This window comes from Halichoerus grypus, chromosome 5 (assembly GCF_964656455.1).
Source record: "Halichoerus grypus chromosome 5, mHalGry1.hap1.1, whole genome shotgun sequence".
Classification (NCBI taxonomy): Eukaryota; Metazoa; Chordata; class Mammalia; order Carnivora; family Phocidae; genus Halichoerus; species Halichoerus grypus.
Genome location: NC_135716.1, coordinates 147,541,361 through 147,565,245, shown reverse-complemented (window position 1 = coordinate 147,565,245; position 23,885 = coordinate 147,541,361). Strand labels below are relative to the sequence as shown.

Sequence of the window (23,885 nt, the reverse complement as noted above, 5' to 3'; positions counted from 1 at the left end):
GACTCCCCACTGAGCTGGGAGCCTGACGTGGGACTTGATCCCAGGACCCTGGGATCATGACCTGAGCTGAAGGCAGATGCTTAACCGACTGAACCACCCAGGTTCCCCTCACTCAACATTTCTAACCTCATATGTCTCCTCATAACCCCAGTTTTTACATGCCTCTTATTTGCTGCTCGATGACCTTTCAGGTCAGTTGATTTGAGTTTTCCAATTCTAAGAGAAGAAAGAATCTGATTGGTTCACCCTCTTTTCACCAACCAGGAGGTGTAAGTCATCAAATGTTGGCTAGCCTATGGGGCCTTTGGAATGTATGCCTGTCCCAGAAGTTGCCAGGTCATGGGCAATTGAGAGATAGTATGGAGCTGTGGGTGAGATAGCTATCTTCACTTGTTTACTATCTCTGGATTCCCCTACTATACGGGATTTAGGTTTCAGGACAGACCTTACCTGGTTACTAAATCTCCTTCACCTGAAACAGCATCTGAAATGTGGGTGGTTGGGTGTTCAAGAAATACTTTAATTCATGCTTGGGCTCAAAATGTGGCCTTGATTTCAGTTGTCTTGAGCTTTAGAAGAATGAATGAGCTTATCTAATGACTTGCTAATACAGAGTACCTGTGGTGATAATGCCTACCAACCCTCCCCCAATTAGGATATTGTAAATAACCCTGTGTAGTAAGTCCTCAGTGAATATTTATGTAGTGAAAAGAAGTCAAACTTTTCATTAAAAAAAAAAAAAAAGCAAATATGGTGCACCTAGGTGGCTCAGTCAGTTGAATGTCCGATTCTTGATTTCAGCTCAGGTCATGATCCTCACGGTTGTGGGATTGAGCCCTGCTTCAGGCTCCGTGCTCAGCAGGGAGTCTGCTTGAGATTTTCTCCCTCTCTCAAATAAGGGGCGCCTGGGTGGCTCAGTGGGTTAAGCGTCTGACTTCAGCTCAGGTCATGATCTCAGGTCCTGGCATCAAGCCTCGAGTGGGGCTCTGTGCTTAGCGGGGAGTCTGCTTCTCGCTCTCCTTTCCCCTCTCAAAATCGTTTTTAAAAATATATCTTTAAAAAAATAAGCAAATGCCAAACCACCTCCATGGAATCAGTGTTTTTCTTCCATGCAGATCACTCTAGTTTGTATACTTTCTTAACAAAAATGACATATCATTTGTCAGTATCATAGATGGAATGCTGTCTCTTATCCCCTCTATATGTAAAATTGTTACCTCTTATGATTTAGGAATTGCATTAATGCTAATCTTTGAGGACTTTGTTTGGCTGGTTGGTTGTTTAGTTTGGATTTTTTTGGGTCATGATTCACTGAATATCAGAGTTAGAATATGCATTCAGACTGTCCATTCCAAATCCTCCATTTTATGGCCTTAAATTTCAGTCTGGCAAATTCAGAGAAAACATTCCCAGTAGGAGACTGCAGCTGGGGAGGGGGTGGTGCCAGCAGCAGCTTGTGAGGCTGTAAGGAGAAAATCAGAAAAGCTGACTCTTACTTCCTACTGGAGGAAAGGATACGGCTTTTGGTGACAAGCTGCATTCTTTAGCAGTGACTTTATTTTTCCTTTACCACAAACCAGACTTGTACTATTTCCAGCCTCAGCACATTATTTAGGCACTTACCCACTGCATTGTTTTAGTTTCTGAAAATTGTATCATATTCCCTAAATTGGGTCCAACTTTTAATGCATGGCCTTTCAAATAGACATGTTTACACTTTGATATGTTTCTGTCTTTCTTGGCTTGTATACTCCCTAAGATTAGGGCCCATTATATTTTTCACAGCATTCATCATTTTATAGATGCTTCGTAACAAACAACATATATTAAATAATTAAACATTATATATTAACAAACAACTGCTTCAGAGAGTTTTCTCATCAGATCAGACGTTGCTTTTTTGTGACTGACCCTGTCTTCTCTTTGCTCTGCCTCAGCGTATTTTGTAATCCTTTGTTCCTTTTCTGTTCTCCTCCCTCCTGTGATGCTGCATTTCTTATCCTAACACACTTTAATTTTAATTCTTTTTCTTTATTGCAAATGCTTTTTTTTTTGGCTTCTCTCTTTTTTTTTTTTTTGCACGAAGATGTGGAGAATTAAAGCATTAAGGAGAAAGATAATGTTTAAATTGATATTTGCTTCTTTTATGAAATCCCCCTTTCACAAAATTTAAATTCACAGGGCAAGTATGTGTCTCCTATCAACATTGAGGAAATGGTAGTTAAGATAATACATTAAAGTCGATGATGGAGATAAGTGGAAGGAGGGCAAGTCAGAGGAATCAGGAAGGATGGTGGTGCCATTTTAGGAAGGCCTAAATATTGAGTCCCTGTGTTAGTAGGTACTTCACTTATATTTCCTTAGTTATTCCTTACAACACTCTTAAGATAGGTATTCTGTTTTTCTGAAGTGGAACTTTAGGCCTGGAGGTACTAAGTAACTTGCCTAGGGTTGCATACCTGGTAAGTGCCAGAGCTGAGATTACATGAGATGTCTGTGTTCTTTCTACTGTACTTCTCTATCATAAACCTGTAGTAGGCATATAAATTCTGAGTTTGAGAAGGACTGTGGAAGTAAAGAGATAGTTTGGTTTTGAATGTATTGAAGTTCCTATGAGATAGGTAGGTAGAAATTTAAGAGGTAAGAAACCAGGTATTTTCACTTGGAGAAGGAATATTGGTTATAGTTTACATTGAGTTTTCTTTTTGGTTTTATTTAATCCAAATCATTAGCAGTTTTTTCATAGCATGTTTACAAAATCCTGGTATGAATATATGACATGGATTACAGGAACATGAGTGCTTTGATATAAATCATTCAGTTATCCAGTAATGTTTATCAAATCCCTGTGAGGTACCAGATACTGTGTTTAGTAAATAGTATACATTGGTAAGCAAAATAGACATAGTCCCTGCCCTTATCAGACTTATAGTCCAGTGATGAGGAAATATAATCAAATAATCATGCAGATAATAACACCTTTTTAGCATAAGCACAAAATACCTCATGAATTATATCATAGAGGTGAGGGCAGCCAAGTGAATCACCCTTGAAGGTGCTAGCATTTATGTTAATTAGCAGTTTAGTGATTTAGATTTTCATAAACTGATTCATAGTATTTTTGTAAGCATCCTTGTACATTGGAAATGAATAATTGGTAAACATTTTCAATAGGTATTCAAAATCTTATTTAGAGTTCACATTTGGGGGAGTGGTGAAAGTAGGTACTATTATCAGTCATTCTTTATAGAATATACTTAGCAAGACAAAAACAACTGTATAATCCCAATATTATGGCATGTACACTAACTTTATTAAGTATTTAACAATTGGCTAGGGGTTCCAGGAAATGTAAAGAAACACGAATGAAAAAAAACCCTAAGTGAATTAATGGGTGATTGTTTTTAGCTGTTAGTAGGTAAGATTTTTAATTGACCTTTTATTCATCTGCTTTATTCAGGCAAAATGAATTCTTATTGTGGATCTCAGTCTGGTGGGGAAGACAAACATGCAAATTATAACTAAATGTAAAATTACAACTATGACAAATGCTGTGAAGAAAAGTTACTTGGTGTATAAAAGCCTGTTATAGAGGAGAATGGTTAGTTAGGAAAGGTTTCTGAGATGGTAGCAGTTGAACTGAGCTCTGAAGGAAGAAAAGGCATTATTTAAGCAGAGTAGTGATGGAGGAGAGTGTTTGATGTAGAGTACAGCAGGTACTGTGACTTCCTATAGGAGAGATCATGGCTCTAAAAAAGGAGCTGAAGGAAAACCAGTGGGGCTAGAAAGCAGTGAATTGTTAGATCAGGAAGGAGGGCAGGTAGGTAACCAGACTATTCAGGGCTTTGGAAGTCTTATTAAGGACTTTGGCCTCCATCCTAAGAGCAGTGGGAAGCTATTGAATGAAGGGGTTTTAAGTATGTGTGAGGAGGGCATAGGATAGAGTTGAGCCTGTTTTGAAAGGACTGCTCTAACTTCTGGATAGAGAACAAATTGAGATTTTGCTGGCTAATATTATACACCAGGGACGAAATGGGAACTTAAGAGTATTGGCAATAACTACGAAAATAAACAGATTCTGTCAGTTTTTCAGTAGAAAATTAACTCACTGGAACTTGGTGATATATTACATATGGAAGAGTAAGAGGGAGGGAAGTGCCAAGGATGTCTGTCTTACAGAACTAGAAAGATGGTCCTGTCATTCACTGAGATAAGGAAGCCTAAAAGAGGACCAGCTTTTGGAGGAGGTTCGTTCATTTTTGGACATGTTGAGTTAGAGGCACTTTAAGGACATCTGAGTTGGAACTGTCAAGTAGAGCCTGGAATTTAAAAAGGAGATTTAGACTGGAATATACATTTTTGAATCATTTATATTGAAGTGGTAATTTTTGTTGTCAGCATGGACATAGTTATTAGGTGAAGGGTATAGGACAGGAGAAGGGGCCAGGACAAAATCTGTTACATTAGTGATTCCAAATGCAATCACATTCTGAGATACTGGGGATTAGGACTTCAACATAGGAATTTTAGGGGACACCGTTCAGCCCAAAACAACATCTCTGTCTTAAAAGTACAGAAAAAGTATGCTAAGTCATGTTCAAAATAATAGTTCCTTCAGGGATCTTTTAAATTTTACTTTGAGAAAAGGAATAAATCACAAGTACTGTGTAACCACCATTGTCAAAACATACCTTTTTCACAAAGGAGAATTTTTTCCACTAAGAATTTCTAATGAACATGACCAAATAAACTGAAAACAAAGAAGTCAATGTGGGAACTATCCATCACTCTGAACGTTATCTAGATTGTTCTTCTATTTCATAGGAGGAGTCATAGCACTTAGCATATAGTTGTAATCACAGCTCTGATTTATTATGGCAAAAGAATACAAATCAAAATCAGCAAAGGAAAAAGGAGCACGAGTCCATAGGAAACAGACCCAAGCTTCCAAGAATCTTCTCATAGTGGAGTCACACAGGATACACTTAATTTCCCCAGCATTGAATTGTACCAGTATGTGTGAAGGGTTGTCTACTAGGGGAACCCAAAATACTGAGTAGGCACCCACTGCCCAGGACATACCAAAATTACAGACTCCCAGGAGGGAAGCAGGTGTTCAGCATAAATCATATTGTTTACGCAGTGTTTAGGTACAGTGAGCCATCAAGTAGGAAATGGTGAGAACTGTCCCAGAATCTTTTAAAAATTGCTGTTTTTTATTCATGTCTTATATCGTCCATTCAGTGTCTTCTAGCTGGCATTAGAAGTAAGATTCCATTTTGCCACAAATACCATTGGATCTCTAGTCTGTAAACAATAACTCACACAACAAGCCATTTTAACAAGTATGATGGAAATTGAAATTAGGTGTATGTGTTAAACCGAATGGTGAGGCCATATCCATCTTTAAAATATTAGCAGTTCTTAGTCATTTCCTTCCCTCTATGGCTTTCAGAAAAGTTGTATGTAAATTGAAATTAGAATGTTGAGTCATTTTAAATATCTCGATGGTGCTTAGAGGGTTCCTTTGGTTTAACAAAAAATACCAAAGAAAATACATCCATAATATGCGTAATTAAAAGATAGGGTTTTTATTTTTAATATGTATTAATATGTTTCTTAAAGTAGGGCTTTCCTTTTCTGTTCTTTCTTCTCTGTACACATGAGCTGGAAGACCAAGGAAATGTAGCCTCTTAAAGTACATGCTTAGAGATTATTACCTTTAAAACAATTTAAAACAATTCTTTGTTTGTAGTAGGTATGTTCAAGGATTTTGGAGACCCTTATTACCAATAGTCTTATACCCGTTTTTCCAGTGTGACTTCATATGTGTGTCATCCTGTGCCATGCTAGTCAGCTGGACTGGGACTGAGAATCAGGAGGGTAGCCTAGCCTGGAAGTGGTAATCCAAGGGTTGAAAAACACTGACCTGGCAGAGGTCATAACAGAGGTCAAAGAAATCATATTCAGGGACAAGCCAGAGATCCAGGGACAATAGCTGTTAGCTTAAAGTCTGCAAACCAGAGTCACTGATGATGGGGAGAAAACAAATGGCTAGAATAACTTGGAAATGTTGACATTTATAAAGCTCTTTATTGTTATCTTATGATTGCATCATCACCCTCTAAAGTGGTGCTTTTTTTTTTTAATTTTTTTTTTTTTAATTTATTTATTTGAGAGAGAGAATGAAGAGAAAGAGAGCATGGGGGTGGGGGTGAGAGGGAGAAGCAGACTCCCTGCTGAGCAGGGAGCCTGATGCGGGACTCGATCCCGGGACTCCAGGATCATGACCTGAGCCGAAGGCAGTTGCTTAACCAACTGAGCCACCCAGGTGCCCCTAAAGTGGTGCTTTTATCTTTATTCAGCGATATTAAGAGACTGCTAAATATCTTTAACAGTGACCATAGTAAGTAACAGACTCCAGTCTTAATAATTTTTTAGATTAAAAATCCCATGTTCTTGGATAGCAGTGTTTTAAAAACTGTGTTGCATTGATTTCTGTGATTCTGCAAACATGCCCCTGCTAGGGGGGTGGAATGGGGATCCTCATCCCTCCTAGGTCACATTCCATTCCAGCCCCATTCCACTATTGTAGCTCAGTTTTAAATATTGTAATTATAAATGAGATAGTTCTGATGCTCAAAAAACCCATTGGATTAGTAGGCCATGTTACCTTTTTACACCAGGTAAAGAAAGTGATACCAGAGAACAGAAGTCCCCAAGTGAGCATAAGGAGAAACTGTCCTCTAGTAGTAGCAGAATTTGACCTCTCAACCTTAGTAAGAACTACCTGATATAACCTTCCTCAGGAGTTTCATTCAGAGGACAGACAGGAAGTTATGATAAGACTTTGGAGTTTATTTTTCTATCAGTTATAGAATCTATTTTACAGGGGCAATTTAGGATGGATTTGATATTCTTTGAAATTCTTAAATTGTAGAAGTTACGGAAATTATAAAACCTTTATCACAGATGATAAACCCTTGTAGAACCATTTATGAAATATGCCTTATTTTGTGGTTTTCTTAAAATGTCATTTCAGTGTACTATTCTTCAAAGTAATGTAAATGGACACAAGCCAGATCATTTAACTTGCAGAGTCTCCTTGCTATCTGGCAACCAGGAATGCTATAGTAGAAATTACTGATTTAAAAAAGGGAGACCAAGGGGCGCCTGGGTGGCTGGGGTCATTAAGTGTCTGCCTTCGACTCAGGTCATGATCCCAGGGTCCTGGGATCGAGCCCCGCATCGGGCTCCCTGCTCAGCAGGAAGCCTGCTTCTCCCTCTTCCTCTCCCGCTCCCTCTCCCACTCCCCCTGCTTGCATTCCCTCTCTCACTGTCTCTCTCTGTCAAATAAATAAAATCTTTAAAAAATAAATAAATAAATAAAAGGGAGACCAAAATTCTGATTGTAATATTGTCAGTAATTACATGACTGTAGGCAGGTTTAGGCCTATAAAATGAGAGAGTTGGTCTTGGATGAATTCTAAGATTCATTTTTGAAAACTTTCACATACCTCTGCATAGTCCAATCCATTTCTTTTTCAAAACTAAATTTTGTTTCAGTTTCAGCTTTGAGGTATAATTGACATGTAAAATTATAAATCAAATCCATTTCTTAAATATTGGGATGCTGTTCCATAGTCATATAATAGTAGAGCTGCAATAATAGCTAACATTTAATGAACTTTTTTAAGATTTATTTGAGAGAGTATGATGAGGGGTGGGGGAGCAGAGGGAGAGGGACAAGCAGACTTCCACGACTCTGAACCAAAATCAAGAGTCGGACACTTAACTGACTGAGCCACCCAGGCGCCCCTTAATGAGCTTTTTTTATGTGTACTTGTACTGTACCAGGGACAACACTTGCACTTCCCATTTTATTCTTACAGTCGTCCTAGTACTTTACACATGAAGAAACTGAGTCTCAGAGAGGTTGAAAAAACATGGTGAGGGGGGTCTTTTTTAATATTTATTTAGAGTAGGTTCAACATGGAGCTCGAACTCACCAGCCCAAGATCAAGAGCCATATGCTCTACCAGCTGAGCCAGCCAGGTGCCATTTGTACAGGGTCTTATAGCTAGTAAGTTGCAGAGTTTTTTGACTCAACCATGAAACTTCTACATTGAAAGTTTGCCTATAGTTAAAACCTTGAAGAGGTATTTAAACCAAAGATGGCAACAGTCATATATAATCATGAATGACTAAGGGGTAATATAACTTTTATATGCACTGTAAAGCCTGCTCAACAGTTATTTTTCTAGTGCATAAACAAGGGTTTTAATATACATGTTGCATGTAACAGATTCTGAATTTGAGCTACAAACTGAAAATTTTTGTATGTACAAAGCTCCTTTAAAAGGAAATATGCATTTAAAAAATGTTTATAAAGCAAAAATTGCCTGTGCTCATAGTGCTATAGATACACAGGGCTGAAAGAAGGCTTCCAAGCTGTACTAGAGAAATACAGTCAGTTTGGTACTTAACTTTTCTGGAAAGCTAGAATTGACCGTCTTTTTTTCATTTGACTGCACAGGTTAACTGAACTTTCACTGTATTCTGTATAATATTCCTATTTCTCGTATAGGTAGACAACACCTACGTAGTTAAGCTGAGGCTAGAGACTGTCAGTATTGGGTGGTAAGGAGGAGGATTGGGGAAGGCTTCATTTCATGTCAACAACCTGCTGGACAAGGTATAATTTGGACCGGGGACTGCAGGGAAAGGTAGGAGGAATAGCAAGAGCAAAGGCAGTAAGATGGAAAAGCGTGGAACTTAGAGGAAATAGCTAGTTTGCCTGCAACAATAGATAATAGCTCTTTGAATGCAATGTTAATAGTTGTAATACCTATACTCATTTAACTTCTTGCCACTTCAAGGTTGACTGTTCCTCATTTAAGCCTTATAGCAACCCTATAAGGTAGAATCTAATCCAGATGGGTTAAATAGCTTAAACAAGGTTACTCTGTTAAGTGGTAGAGAAGTGACCTGAGCCAAGGTTATCTGGATCCAAGAGCCACGGTGTCATCTTTCTATGTAATGTGCACTAAATGAATATTTATTTAGATACAACATAGAGTAATGATAAGCATTCACATGATGAGGTAGAAGTATGAAAGTACTTAAGTAACCATTAATGATTTGATTTTGGAAATTCAGAAGACATGAGACTTTTAACTACTGGCATTTTATTTGTACCAGAGGATATACTCTTATTTGATAAAGGATTTACTGGGTTTTGAGATTTTTAATTAAACATTAGTTCTAAATCTCAGAAAAGGGGGCGCCTGGGTGGCTCAGTCATTAAGCGTCTGCCTTCAGCTCAGGTCATGATCCCAGGGTCCTGGGATCAAGCCCCGCATCGGGCTCCCTGCTCAGCGGGAAGCCTCCTTCTCCCTCTCCCACTCCCCCTGCTTGTGTTCCTGCTCTCGCTGTCTCTCTCTCTGTCAAATAAATAAATAAAATCTTAAAAAAAAAAAAAATCTCAGAAAAGGAATATTTAAAGTACTTTCTTGAGGATATTTATTTATTGTGTTTAAATTCAGTTAATTAACATAGTGTATTAGTTTCAGGGGTAGAGATCAGTGATTCATCAGTCTTACATAATACCAAGTGCTCATTACATCACATGCCCTCCTTAACATCCATCACCTAGTTACCCCACCCACTTTCCCCCCTCCCCACCAGCAACATGGTGTTTGTTTCCTATGATTAAGAATCTCTTATGGTTTGTCTCCCTCTCTGATTTTGTCTGTTTTTCTTCCCTCCCTTCCTCTATGATCCTGTTTTGTTTTTTTTATTTCAGAATTTTTTAATTTATTATGTTCAGTTAGCCAACATACAGTACATCATTAGTTTTTGATGTAGTGTTCAGCGATTCATTAGTTGCATATAACACCCAGTGCTCATCACTCTGTTTTCTTAAATTCCACATATGAGTGAGATCATATAATTGTCTTTCTCTGATTGTCTTATTTCACTTAGCATAATACTCTCTAGTTTCATCCATGTTGTTGCAAATGGCAAGATTTCGGTTTTTTGATGGCTGAGCAGTATTCCATTGTGTATATATAGGAATCTTTAAAGTCTAATGTTCTGCCTTTAATAAACTCTACTGTCAGAAAAGGAGTGTTTACAAATAAGGCTAGTTTAAAGGGACATAGTGGCATGTTAGGAGACATTGTGGAAAAGTCTCATTTTCCTTGAATTAAATATTCAGTATCTGAGCCTAATTTATATATATCTGAGACTTTCCCCTAAAGCTTCTCTTTGGAAAAGATACTTACCCTTGGAGCCCTTATAAAGTTTCTTATTATGGGTGCTCTCAATTATTTTCGACTACAAAAGCCATTAGTTCAAAGCAGCTTCAGTTGATGTTCTGGATGATTATGGAGGTTATTTACATCCCCTAAAAACTTATGTTTTCCATTTGGGAGGAAGGGTGGCCTCCTCTGGCTCAGTTGTCATATCCAAATATGTATCCAAAAGCTTAAAAGGAATTTTACAAAAAGTTTATTGCAATAATACCCAGCCTTTCTAAATAAATTTTAAGGTTGTCTGTATGGGGAAAAAAGTTTACAAATAAGAGTCTATAGTGATCAGTTTTAATGTAAATAATGGTATACTGAGACTATAAAGCTCCATTGAATACAGAATACAGCCTACAGAGAATATTGAATACAGTCCATTTTATTAATTATTATGTATTGTTCCTGATATATAAATAGGTGAATTACTGTATTTGTATATCAGGAACAATATATTCATGTGGAAATACTTCAAACAACATTCCTTGCGAGTTTTTCAGTGAAGATTGTGTTTTTATCCTTTTTTTTTTTTAAGATTTTTATTTATTTGAGAGAGAGAGCAAGCATGAGTTGGGGGGGGGCAGAGGGAAAGGGGGAAGCAGTCTCCTCGCTGAGCAGGGAACCCTATGCAGGGCTTGATCCCAGGATCCTGGGATCATGACCTGAGCTGAAGGCAGACGCTTAACCCACTGAGCCACCCAGACGCCCCTGTTTTTATATTTTAAAACTTGGTCAGGTATGCTAAAGTTAAGGCAGAGTAAAACAATCTCATACTACTGCACACTAGCCCAGCCTACCTCTCCAAGGTCCCCTCTCACCCACTAAGCAAAAAAAAAAAGAAGAGACAAGGAAAACATTACCCCCAGAAAGCAGATGTTTAAAAAATAATCATTTTCTCTTTTTTAAAATTTAGGAACAAGTTCCAGTTCCGGTCTATCATCCAACACCTAGCCAGACTCGCCTAGCAACTCAGCTGACTGAAGAGGAACAAATTAGGATAGCTCAAAGAATAGGCCTTATACAACATCTGCCTAAAGGAGTTTATGACCCTGGAAGGGATGGATCAGAAAAAAAGATCCGGGAGTAAGTTTTAATAAATGTATGCATGTTTCAAAGGTCTATCTCCAGAGATTTGCTTTTGAAAAATATTCTCCTGCATTTTAGAAGTTGGATATTTAATATAATCAGTTCATGCAACAGAACATATCTGAGATACAGCAATTAAGAATTTTCATTAAAAAAAAAAAGTTAAGAAATCATGTGAATTCTGACCATTTTATATGTTGTCTGTGTCCATTTGGATGACAATTGATGTCAGTTAAAAATATTCACCTGCATGAGTGTGCTGGTGGCCCTGTCAGCTGGGAAAGCAATTTGGCAATAGACCTTCTCAGGTCTATATCCTGTGAGACAGAGATCTATCCTAAAATGTGTATCTCACTCCAACTCCTGACACTTTATACACAAAAATATTCACCTTGGTTTTATTTAGAGGAGAACTATAGTTAAGTAGATAGTGGCATAGGAATACTCTGGTAGATTATGCAGCCATTAAAATAAAGGAGTTTTAGTGATAATGAGGAAAATCTTATACCTATTTTTAATTTGAGGAATAATTTTATTAAGACTGAGTTGAGTATCAAATTTTACTTCTGGGAAGTTTTTGTCCTAAGAGCTCATTGTCTGAGAATCCCTAATGAGGACATTCTCCTTTTAGGTTGAGAATGGTCTTGCCAACAAAGACATAATCTAATTTACTATGTTGATGCTTGGCTGTTTGAGCCATAGCACCATTTAGTGCTAGTACTTAAGATAATAAGTTGTCCTGAATACTAACTTCTGAAATACTACAGCATTGGGTTGCTTCTTAAACCTGTAGAATTCAGTGAACTTGAAACTAGGGTTAATAAAGAGATCTTTAGCTACAGCAGCCCAGTAAGTAAACTGAAATTAGTGGTGGTTTTTACATAACATTTTCTCTTTTTTAAGAGAAATATATATAGTTATTATATTACTATAAACATATGTAGTTATTACATATAGTTATTAAAATGAAAACTATTTTACTCCTGGGCTTACACTAAAAACTGAGTTCACATAAAGTTAATCTGATGGCTTCCTACCTGAAGCATCACATTCTTCGGGTGTCTTCTATAATAGGTAGATGTTTTGTATGCACAGTTCTAGGAATGGACTTGATCCCCATGTGGTCCATTTCTCTTTGTTCTGTTGATAGCTCTCAAACTCACGCAAATTTCCAGGGGATCGAAATAAGAGATTGTCGGTGGATTAATGCTCATTAGGAAAAAAATCAGTTTGCATGCTTTGGTGCTACTTAATACATGATGTCTGTGTCATCAAGGATGACAGGCAAGCCATTTTCATCTGTTTAGATTAACATAGCCTTTGGAATGGGATTTTAAAGAGTATTCTAGATATATCACTTCTCTAAAACTGCTTTCTGATTTCTCTCCCTCACCCCCAACAGGTGTGTTATCTGTATGATGGACTTTGTTTATGGGGACCCGATTCGATTTCTGCCGTGCATGCACATCTATCACCTGGACTGTATAGATGACTGGTTGATGAGATCCTTCACGTGCCCCTCTTGCATGGAGCCAGTTGATGCAGCACTGCTTTCGTCCTACGAGACTAATTGAGCCAGGGTCTCTGGTCTGACTTCAAGTGAACCATCATTTTTGGTGGTTTTGATCTTTTGTCACTGAGCCCAAAGAGCCAGGGATTAGGAATTAAGATCATGCACAAAAGTTTCCTAAAAATTCCTGAATGGCTGCAGATGTTGGGGGAAAAAATACGTGATATTTTAGAAACTTAGGGGGAAAAGTAGGATGGTATTTTTATGTAAAGCCTTGACCCAGTGTTTAAAAATATAATTGTATTTAGATCTTGTTATGCTCCAGTACATAGGAATTGTGTAAAGTGTTACAGCAGCTGTATATGTTTAAATTGTGTGTGTTGAAGATTAGGAAAAAGATAGTGGTTGTTTTTCCTAAATGAAATAACTCTCTTTTTCCCCCCACCCAAATTCTTTTCTGAAGTTGCTGGCATTTGGGTCAAGGTTTTATTAAAAGCTACATTTTATAACACTGGCACAAAAAAAGTAGTTTTAAGCTTGTTTGCACAGTTCTTTTTTTCCATTGGAAATGGAATTCATTGCCTTAGGTCTTTTTAAATAGTGTATTATCGTTGGGGCTGGCTCTATGCTTGAAAACCAGTTTATTTATAACCTGTTATAAGTGCTATATCTGTTTGCAGTTAGGAAATGCAGAATTCAAAGTGATCTCCTAGCTTGTAAGCAAACTGAGATGCACTATCCCTTTTCTATAAAAACTGAGTTAATGTCAAAAAAACAACTCTAGTAAAGTGGGGTTTACTATTACCCTTTCCCATGTGTTTTATCTAATTATTTTGGTTGTTAATATGGTAATAATTAAAAGTCAAGGTAAATTTTAAATACTAAGATTTCTGATTTATTGAGCTTGAATTATGCCACCATGCTTATGTAAAATGAAAGTGGCACCATGGTGAAACTGAGAAAAGTTGCTCAGTTGTAATAGCTTTGATTTATTCTTGTGACCTCCTTCCCTTATTGTCTTGAACCATAGCAAAAGGATACTGCATCTCTTATTATTGTAGTGCTGAGGTTATTGAAGTTATATAAAACACATCTCAGTCTCTGTTTCTTGGAAAGTCCTGCTGGCTGACAAGTCTAAGCAGGGAGAATTAAGATAAACGTATTTCATGTTTTGCACACAAATGCAGAATTTGTATAACCACATGACTTCATAGTTGTGATCTCAAAGAGGGAATTTCTCCTTTATCTTTTTCAGTGTAAGAGCACTCTGAATCTCTAAGCTTCTGAAGTGTTAGAGGTAGAGATGGTCTAGTAAAGATGTAGTTTGTAATGTTTTATCCATTTAGCATGTGTTTATTTTTCCTTATGTACTCAAAGGTGACTTATTTGTTCAGCTCAGTGATATTACAGCTAAGAATCATTCATTAGCAAAAGAGAAGCAATCTCAATCTAACATCAGAAATGTTTCTTATTTTATATTGAGTTGAATATTTGACTCTAACACTTTTCTACATACAAAACACGAGTATCTTGAGGGTTCTTCATAATTGCATTGTAGAGGAATTCAGTATGTCATAAATACTTCTAAAGATTTGACATTAGACTGTGGTATCCATATGTTGGTTAATTTTCTTATGAGCCCCATGATGGAAAGACTTAAAGATGAATTTGAGAAAAATTGAAAATTAGATTATCAGGTTCTGTTAAATTGTTACATGTATCTTGCTTAAGTTTTCGTTCATTAATTTATATCCACCCAATTACATAAAGCAAATTTGGAGGAAAACCTGAAGTTGTGCAATATTTTCAGTGATATTACTTTTTTTTATCCTTGTGTTTTCTACTTAATACATGATGTCTGTGTCATCAAGTATTATAGTCAGACTTTCCTTTTTTCTAGATTGTTAAAATAGGTAAGTGAATTTTTTTTAAAAAAATCATCTAATGTTGCTGTTAGTCTTTATTGCAAGGCTATTTCACAGAAGTTTGGTAGTAATATTGAAGGAACTAGTATTGAGCTGAAAAAAATTTTTAAGGTACTTTGTATTCTTTAATTTTGATTTCCATACACCATGTTAAGAACTATCAATTTTGGCTTTTACTACTTTAAATAAAGTTATAATACAGTTGTAAAGGGCTACAGTTAGAGTTGATTACATAAGAATATTCCCCAAATTATCTAATCCTTTCTTTAAAGTGGTATATAAATTTAAAATGTATAAATTTAATCTCTAGGTCTATAAACTTTTTGGGAAGGTTTTTTTCTGGTGTGGTATTTAATACCATCTAATTATAAATTTAGAAGCTTGATAGCTTCAAATTTTCTGAAGCCAAATAATAGGTGCAACTTTTAGATTTGGGCAAGATGTGTTCAAAGGTGGCTGTAGGATTTGAAATACCTGAAAAGCCTGACCAGGAAAAAGTAAAAGAATCTTTTAAGTGTAAACCCAACAAGTTGAAATACTTCTCACAAAAACCCTTTCAATTCTCTGAGTTTTTGGTTTTTTTTTTTTTTAAGATTTTTTATTTATTTATTTGACAGAGAGACACAGCGAGAGAGAGAACACAAGCAGGGGGAGTGGGGGAGGGAGAAGCAGGCTTCCCGCGGAGCAGGGAGCCCGATGAGGGGCTTGATCCCAGGATCCTGGGATCATGACCTGAGCCAAAGGCAGGCGCTTAACGACTGAGCCACCCAGGCGCCCCCTCTGAGTGTTCTTTATAGGGAATTTCTTAAACCAGGAGAAGATTGCCCCTACTGTTAGTGTCCCCTGCGTAATATAAGCCAATATGATTTTATAGAATACAGTGAGCATTGTGTTAAAACATTCTTCGCATACAAAGCTTCGTCATAAGTAAAGATGCATTTTTAAAAAAGCAGACCTGCCTGTGTACTTCTGAGACTGAAATGGTAAACAGTAATGAAGGTAAGTTTCTTTGGCATGATTCAGAAAGGTAGGCAGTTTGGTGGTTACCTCTGCTTAAAGGCATTGCCTAGCAGTTTCTCAGAGCCAACTGAGGTTACACTTGCAGCCACTGTAGTAACCTCAAGTAATTTTGTAAGCCTTTAATTTTGAAACTGTGGACATAAAAGTTGGATTGGTTAGTAGTATCTCCTCAAGTACTTTTAAATTTACTCACTGAAAGTAAAGATCAGCTACTCTTTTCCTGGATGGGAGAAAGTCAGAGAAGATAGTTTATAATCCCTCCTTCTGTACCCTCTATGTAGCTCCCCTGCGCTAATCTTACACTCAACGACACTTCCCTAAGACACAGGCCGTTCTGGATGTCTCCATCATGGGAAGTATGGGCAGAAGAGCCATCAGTGTCCTGAGCTGTCTCTTCCTATGTTATATTAACCCTTTGGGGACTTAGTTGAATTCCTTCTAATTTCTTCCCTCTAAGTCTCAGTTCCTAAATATTTGGCCATTGAGGTCTCGTTTCCATCAATTTCATGCCTCTTCTATTCATGAAGGCTATGTTCCTGCTCCCTTCAGAAATGAATCCATAAGTATAGGCTAGTCTGCCCGTTTAAAGATTGGATCTACCCATTCATCTCTTTAAATACATTTTTTCCTTAAAGGTGTACACAAAACCTAGGTGCTTATTAATAAATGCTTGTTAAAGTATAGAGTAAAAATGTCCAACTATTAAATTTTCATTGTTGCATTGAATGTAATTACTGATTGACCTACTATTAAATGAGATTTTCCTGAGAGCCATTAAAAATGGTCTCTGAAAAAATTTTTTTCTCAGTTTTGTAGGTGAAAACATGTATTTGCCTATGGTTAGTCCGTGGTTTAATGCTCACAATTCAGATTTATGGCTTTCATGTGTGGTAATTCAAGTGAAACAAGGATTTAATGGAGTAACTGTAAATGTTTGATTGTATAATATAAATATCTTAAAATAGTACTTTTTCTAAGTGGTTTGAAAGATATAGTAAGTTAATTTTATGTATTTAGGGAAAGTTAACTGGGCTGTTTATTAGCTCAGCACATTAAGTATTTTTACTAGAGAAAAAGAACCTCTTTTTTTAAGCTCCTGGGAGTTACATTACAACACATTAAGGTTTATATTAAAATGACATACAGATGTTAATAAATGGGCGAGGCACATGTATTTTGGCAATATTAACTTAAATATATTTTGTAATTTGTTTTCTGAGAGCCTGTGGGTCTCAAAAAACATCCCACAAAAAATGATTAGCCCACTTAATTCTACCCAGTCCTTTTATAAATTATATAGTGGTAGTTTAAAAAATAACAGCACAACTGGGTGCTCATTGATTATTCAGAGGTTGATTGTCCAGATACGAATATCCAGACTTTGCTTTTCCATTTTACCTTTTGCTATTTCCTTGCTTTTTAGCATGGAAACAAAATCCACAAGTCCCTTTACAACCCATTTCCTGATCCATAAAATTTTTGTTAGGGGCTTCAGCAAAACTGTACAAAAGGGATTTGGATTTATCTACATGTTTTAATTGTCCACATTGTTCTTGTTTGCTTTATCACTCTGAGCAATAGGCATTAGCTCAGGACAACGGCTGGATCCATCTGATAAATGTTGCTGACAGACTAAAACCATTTACTGTTTTCATAAAGTTTTCAAGGCAACTTTAGGAGAGATAACTAACTGTCCTTTACATTTTTTTTTCTTAAGTTTCTGTCCACTGGAAGATTTAGTCATCTTTGGATGCCTCCACAGAAAGTTTGTTTTTCTCTGCGTATGAATGAAGCAGCATTATCAATAAGGTATAGACTTTAAGCATCTAAAACTAATTGATCAAAGGAGGAGCAACACCTGTATGGTTCGGATCCCTTCTATAACATCAGTGCTTGTAGGCTTCAAATTTCTTGTCCCTGAGAAAAAGAAGTTGAAAAAGGTAACTGAGGGTTTGCCTCAAGAGTCTGGTCCTAGTGGTGAATGCTGAATGCTTATAAGATTTGGTTGGCTTTGCAAAAGTTAATGAGCCCAGCTTTTCTCGGGGAGGCCTCATAAGAGTTCACCCTGTCATTTAGGATCTAAAAGCAAGTCTTAGACATTGTGTGAATTGGGAAGCCTGGATTATGCTATCAAAAAGACATTGAGATTCGCCTCCAGCACTGTCTATTCTAGAGGTGTGGAAATAGACTACATTCTGCCAATTCCAGAACCATGCCACACAGACAAAAATGCTCCATGTATTCCAAGCCAAGGATTTCTGGTGTTTGAGCTATTAGCCAGTACCTTTTCCATCCTTAATAGTGAGTGGCCCAGAGGTCAATATAAGTCAGATCCAACTTTAACCTGATAATTTTACGGTTTGACCAGCAGTTTAGCAAAGGATGGGCTTTAGAATTCAGCTGCCTGGCTTTAAATCTTTCTGCTGCATAATAGCTGTGTGATCTTAGGCAAGTTATTTAACCTGTGTCTCAGTTTTCTCATCTGTAATAGTCCCTACTTCATAGGATGGTTATGAGAATTACATACATGTAAAATGCTTAGACTAGCAAGAGGTAAATAGTGAGCACTTAATATTAGCTATTATTTTTCCACCCAAAGCATATGGTATGTGGTGTTCTGAACGATTTGCTAATGATGTGTCGGAAAAACCCAATCCAGTTATTTGTGAGGTGTTAGCTGTGATGTGTCTGATTAAACTTGAATGTCAGCTTTTAGAAGTCCAAAGGAACGTTTAGTAATTGTCTTCCCAAAAGAAGGGCTCTGTTATATTTTGTCACTTAACAGTTGGTTTTATATACTAGAAACAATTCATACATTCCTCATTTAGAAATGGATTTTTCAAGCCCCGAAATGAGGTTCCTTGTTTATGGACTTAACCTGTTGGGCAGTGATGAACTTTGCACTAGATTTCAAAAGAGCTAATGCTAACCAAAGCAAAAAGGCATTTTCCAGCCTTGGAAAACTGTATCTGAGGTGTGTATGAGAAGTTCCCATTTTGCTTGGTTTTCAGAATCTAAGCACCTCTCGTTTATTAGTGAATTCGTATGATGGTGCTGGAGACATAAGGAAACAGTTGTTGAAAGGCTCACTGTTAGGCTTTAAATTTGAAGCAAAGAAAAAATCCTCATCATCTTAGAAGAAAAACTTGGGAGTAACTCCAGAGAAAAGTCTCCCTGGATTTGTTTTTCTTCATGATTCTAGCACTCAGCAGGCTGAGGCTTTCTGAAAACCACCTGGTGTCGTTCTTCAGTTGCTGGAACTCTTTCACCTGGGCCTCAGCCAAGTCTTCTGTTGGCATTGGCCTCTTAGGGTCCTGCTTTAGCTGTCAGCTTATGACTTTTTGCTGTCAATGACGAAAGCTGTCTTGGAAATACTCCCATTCTGACTTGAGAGATAAGGAGTAGGGAATCCTGCCAACACATGGGAGAGCTGATAGGGACCAGCATACTGCTGGCAGCCACCCTGTGAGTCCAAGGGCCTGTGACCAGTGAGAGGCAGAGGTAGACTTTCCATTGCTGAGGGCCTGTTTAGATCATGGTACACAGTTGCTACTTCCTAATGGTGGAGTTCCTCTGTGTAACAGGATTTAGACTTTCCCCAAATGAAGATTATTTGCTCTCCAAGTGTGCTGGGCTACTATAGAGGCCTTTGATTGAGAAAGCCTATCATTTCTGGTTGAGTGGATATAAGGCTTTGGCAAAAGGTAGGGAGGTATATATCTCTTGTCTCACTTTGGATATGAAAATCCAAAAATACACTTGCCCAGAGTTAGAACCATTGACAGCAGGAAAGAGCCTTAATCTAGTGCAAATTACTAATTTTTTGAGGGTCCATGGCTTTCCCAAGGTCACTCTGAAAATTAGTAACAAAGCAGGGACTAGATTTCAGGTCTCCTTACTTCTAGGCCAGAATTGTCCACCTGATAGTTCCCTCTCCAGGGCATAAGAGCTGGAAAGCTCTGCACTATTAGAGAATTAACAACCAGAAATGGCTGAAAGAAGATAGAACAAGAAGCCCAGGAGAGAATTTTCACCTTCAAAGCTTCCACACAAGGATATGGTGTTAGATACCTGACATTTTCACCCAACTTCACAAACATGTTTTTAATATAAGACTATCTCATAAGCTGCAGGTGGGATAAAGGAGACAAAACCCCACTGATTTCTCTTACCAGCCAGACTGTAGCCATGGCAGCAGACAGAGGTAAGGTGACATTGGTTAATTAATGAAGCCCAACAGGAAATCAGTAATAACATTGACAAGGAAACCATCCTAGCATAAATTTTTAAAAATAAAAGTGCCTAAAATGAATGTTTAAAGAAAAGTTTTTTGTTAACTGCAGTTTTGCAAGTTGTGCTTGGTATCCTGTGATCAGCGCGCTGTTTTTTTTATACAGCAGTAGGTATTAGTGTTCCAGTATGTGAAGGAACCACAAAAGGCCACCCTCATTCAGCAGCCTGGTTCTAGTCATTCCTCTCACCCTGCCCTGCCCTGCCCAACAACCTAGAAACAGGCTGGTCTCCGAGAATCCAGGCTTTGGAGAGCAAGCTTGCAGAGGGCTTGCTCTCGGTGGAGAGCATTCTTGTGTCTAGTTCTAACAAAATGAGAAATTTTATTTTTTCATAGCATTTCTGCTCTGACAGTACTAAGTGCAAAAGAGGATCCTGACTGAGGGTTTTCTGCTTTGTTTTCCTAATGAGAATTTGCTTTACTTAAAACCTATGACTTCATTATTAGTCACAGAAGGCTGGTTGACTATGTTAATAATCTACCCAGCCCCTGGCAAATGTTCAGAAGTGTTTGCTAAAAATCCAGCAATGCTGGAAGATTGGAGAAATTGTCTGTGGTTCTTCCCTTACAGAAATTGCATTCATGTATCTGAGGAGTCACATTTCACTCGTGTACATGATTTTTTTCCACCAGGGAAATGGTTAAGTTGAAGTATGCTGTCATTAGCTTATGAATGGTAAAGCTTGGTGTCTAGTCACTGAACTTGAGTTCTCGCTGTAACAGTCCCAGAGTTTGCAAATTCAGATGCTTTTCAGGGACAGAAGGGTAATATAAGTGTGGAGAGCAGCCTCTACTCCGCTCCAACTTGATTGTTGCCTTGTTGTCTTATAGGGATGAGCCCAATGTTGCCAGACTGGATTCTCTTTTTTAAATAAGAGGCCAGAAACCAGATTTGTGAAATATCCCCATTTTTAAATGTTATTTTAAAAACATTTAAGGCATTGTGTTGTCTAAATAAAACATACCTGGGCCATATGGCTTCTGATCCAGACTTTTCTGCCTTGCCCAAGAATTCAAGCAACACATATTTTACTGAAATAGATGTTGCATGATCTCTTAAGTGTATAAGTTTTATTAAATATCTCTTTTCTCTTAACTGAAAAATCTAAAACATACACAACGGGCCAGGAATAACCATTCTAAGACAAATGCTGTCAGTAAATGAATGTACCTCATAGTGAAGTACAGAAGATTTTTGTTTTGTAAATTATTCCCAGCTGTTTGTTTGGCCTACAGTGAGGATGCAGATTGGTGTCTTGAGAACCTCCCCCCACCAACTTCTTGGCTTTGGCACAGAAAGGGCCACACAGCTCCCCTTCTGTCAGGCCTCAGCAACTCCCATTCCTTACTGGTAAAGATTTTTTTTCCTACAGATGGATTCACATGTCTTTTTAGTGAAATAATTTTCATTTGATTTTTTAAATTGGAAAGTTAGTTACTAAGGGAGTGAAAATGAAGTGTAAGAAGTAAGGTAGTGGGTGTCAGTGTGCAGCATCCGTGCCCAGCCTTCAGAAGCCTTAATGGTCCTTCTGGCCCTGGAAGCTGAGACATTGCTGAATTTTGAAAAGCATCATATACAGATTTACCTCCAGATTAGTATGGGTTAAAACAAAGATTTACAGGTGGTGGGTTTTTTTGTTTTTTGTTTTTTTAAAGCCAACTGTGATCCCATTAATATTTCTAAGGAAAATGTAAACTGTTCATACATTCTCTTAAACATCACAGTGAAAAACAAGTACCCGTATGTGTGATAGGGCAGGCAGAGGACTCCACCTGCTCCGTCCTTGGTAAAGGCCCTTGGCCACACTGGTGAAAATGCCGGCTTCCCTTCTGCATGGATACCTATGTCATGCTATCCCACTGGAGCACCGGTGGACCCCAAAGGCAGGGCAGGGGGAGGGGATCTTTTTGAAATGTTTCCAGGAGCTCTGTCCAGCTGTTTCTGTCTTCCAGCCTGGAGTGCTGCATAAAACTACAAGGACACTGATGAGACCATGGATCTGTTGCCATTCTCTAGGGAAGACTTGGCTTGGAGTATGGCTGCCTGGATTCTAAAATGTGTCCTTGACTCCATGGAGTAATTCTTGTAGTTTTGCCTGGAAAAGACCAGAGAATCAGGCATATAAGGCTGCTCTAAGAAGTGCTTTTCCTTCAGTCTGAACTGTAGGGGACTAGCAGGCCAAGGAAGATTTTCAGACACTTAATCCCTGTCTCTGTCCAAAGAAAGAGTTGGGCCTTGTCCAGTAGAGAAAAACAGAAAGGATGTGTAACCCCTCACCCTGGTATTGTACCCTCTGGAACCACTCTTACTCCTGTTGAGTAACTTGAGGGAATGAATTTAAGAAATAAATCCATGGGGCTAGAAGGCAGGAGACCTGGGTCTTCTACCAGCCCAGCAGTTGGCTTGTGGTGTGACCCTGGGTAATTCACTCCCTGCTTCTGGGATTCCAATTCTCACTGGCAAATTGAAGAAGCCTCCCTATACCAGGTGAAAATTGGGTTCCCAGGGACACAGGCCCAGCCTCTGGCCTGCCGTAACGCCCTTACCAGCACCCTTCCTCCCTGCTGTCTGTGCTCTACTGCCCCAGCCCGAGTGAAGCTCCTGAGCTCCGGGGGAACAAAGGACAGACCGACGCTAACCACGCCTTACTTGGCAGTTTCCAAGAGTTTGACAGCCTCTTCATTTCTGCCTTGCTCCATAAACAGTAGGGCCAGCTCCAGCAGGGCGTTTGGTATCAAGTAGTGATCATATTTAATCTTCTTTTCACTGTGGGACAGAGGAGGACATGGCTTATAGGCTCTGCCCTTGAGATATCCTTCAGAGTCTTCCTGAGCCTTCCCCAAGTGGGAGGATCTAATCCATGCCTTCAGGTGGGGTTTCCTGATAACGAATCCTAGTTGTTGGGGAAGGTTCCCACCACATAGCCGTAGAAAGGCTTATGATCCACAGGAAAGCCTTCCAGTCCTCTGCACCTAGGGCCTCAGTTCCCTGATAACTTATGGCTCATGCCATGTCCTTAGCTCATGCCCACTGTCCCCAACCCCCTTTGTCCAAGTTAAATGGTTTACTAAATTAGGAAGTCTGCTGTCTCCAGGCTGGCCCTTCTGACCCACTCTCCATGCTGCGTCAGATACTCTTTTAAAACCCAAACCTGCCCTGCTCAGTATCCTTCCTGATCTTTTCTGTCTGCAGGATAAAGAGTAGCCTTGTAAGCAAAACATCCAGGCCCTTCTCAGTCTAGTGCCCCTTATTTCATCTATAACCCTTTCCCTCTATAACTTCACCCAAGCAGGGAAGGACCTAATCACTGTCACCCCAACCTTGGGTGTTTATCCTGTGTCCAGGCATTTGCACATGCTGTACCTACTCCCACTTAAAACTCCTGCTTTCCTTTCTCTGCCTGATAAACTTCCCAGTTAAAATGGCATCCCTGGAAAGCCTTTCTTGGTATCTTGCATTGTGTTTAGGTCCCTCCTCAGGGCACCTACTGTCCTCCCTGCTTTCCTCTTAACACAGCCTTGATCATACCAGACTTGAGTTGCCTACAGCTGTCTATCTGTAACATTTGTGCTCCTCAAGGGCAGACTTGAATTACAAACTCTAGGAGGCACCATTCACCTAAAACTTCAGTGTGGATGGACTCCTGTAGGTGGGCAATCTGGTGGCCCCGGGGAATGAGGTCTAATGATCTGTGCCCAGCAAGGATCCTGGCATAGAACAGACACTAGTACAAGTGTAGTGAATT

At 38.5% G+C, this 23,885-nt stretch overlaps 2 protein-coding genes across 10 annotated transcripts in view; one reads left to right on the top strand and one right to left on the bottom strand.

Annotated features, from left to right (window-relative positions):
• The window catches only part of RNF11 (ring finger protein 11), a 39,597-nt gene extending 24,908 nt beyond the window's left edge, over positions 1-14,689 (top strand). The window contains exons 2-3 of the mRNA XM_036108430.2: positions 11,221-11,390; positions 12,796-14,689. Of these exons, the coding sequence (XP_035964323.1) occupies positions 11,221-11,390; positions 12,796-12,967 (342 nt within the window). The 3' untranslated portion in view covers positions 12,968-14,689. The remainder of the gene's footprint in view (positions 1-11,220; positions 11,391-12,795) is intronic.
• Positions 14,690-17,362: 2,673 nt separating this feature from the next.
• The window catches only part of TTC39A (tetratricopeptide repeat domain 39A), a 56,658-nt gene continuing 50,135 nt past the window's right edge, over positions 17,363-23,885 (bottom strand). For 8 of the 9 annotated variants that reach the window (XM_036108420.2, XM_036108419.2, XM_036108426.2 and 5 more), the window contains 2 exons: positions 22,790-22,906; positions 20,367-22,235 (listed from right to left, as the gene is read on the bottom strand). In XM_036108420.2, coding sequence (XP_035964313.1) covers positions 22,112-22,235; positions 22,790-22,906 — 241 coding nt within the window. In that variant the 3' untranslated portion in view covers positions 20,367-22,111. Of the gene's footprint in view, positions 17,766-20,366; positions 22,236-22,789; positions 22,907-23,885 lie in introns of those variants that run through there. The other variant, XR_013448193.1, reaches the window with a different exon arrangement.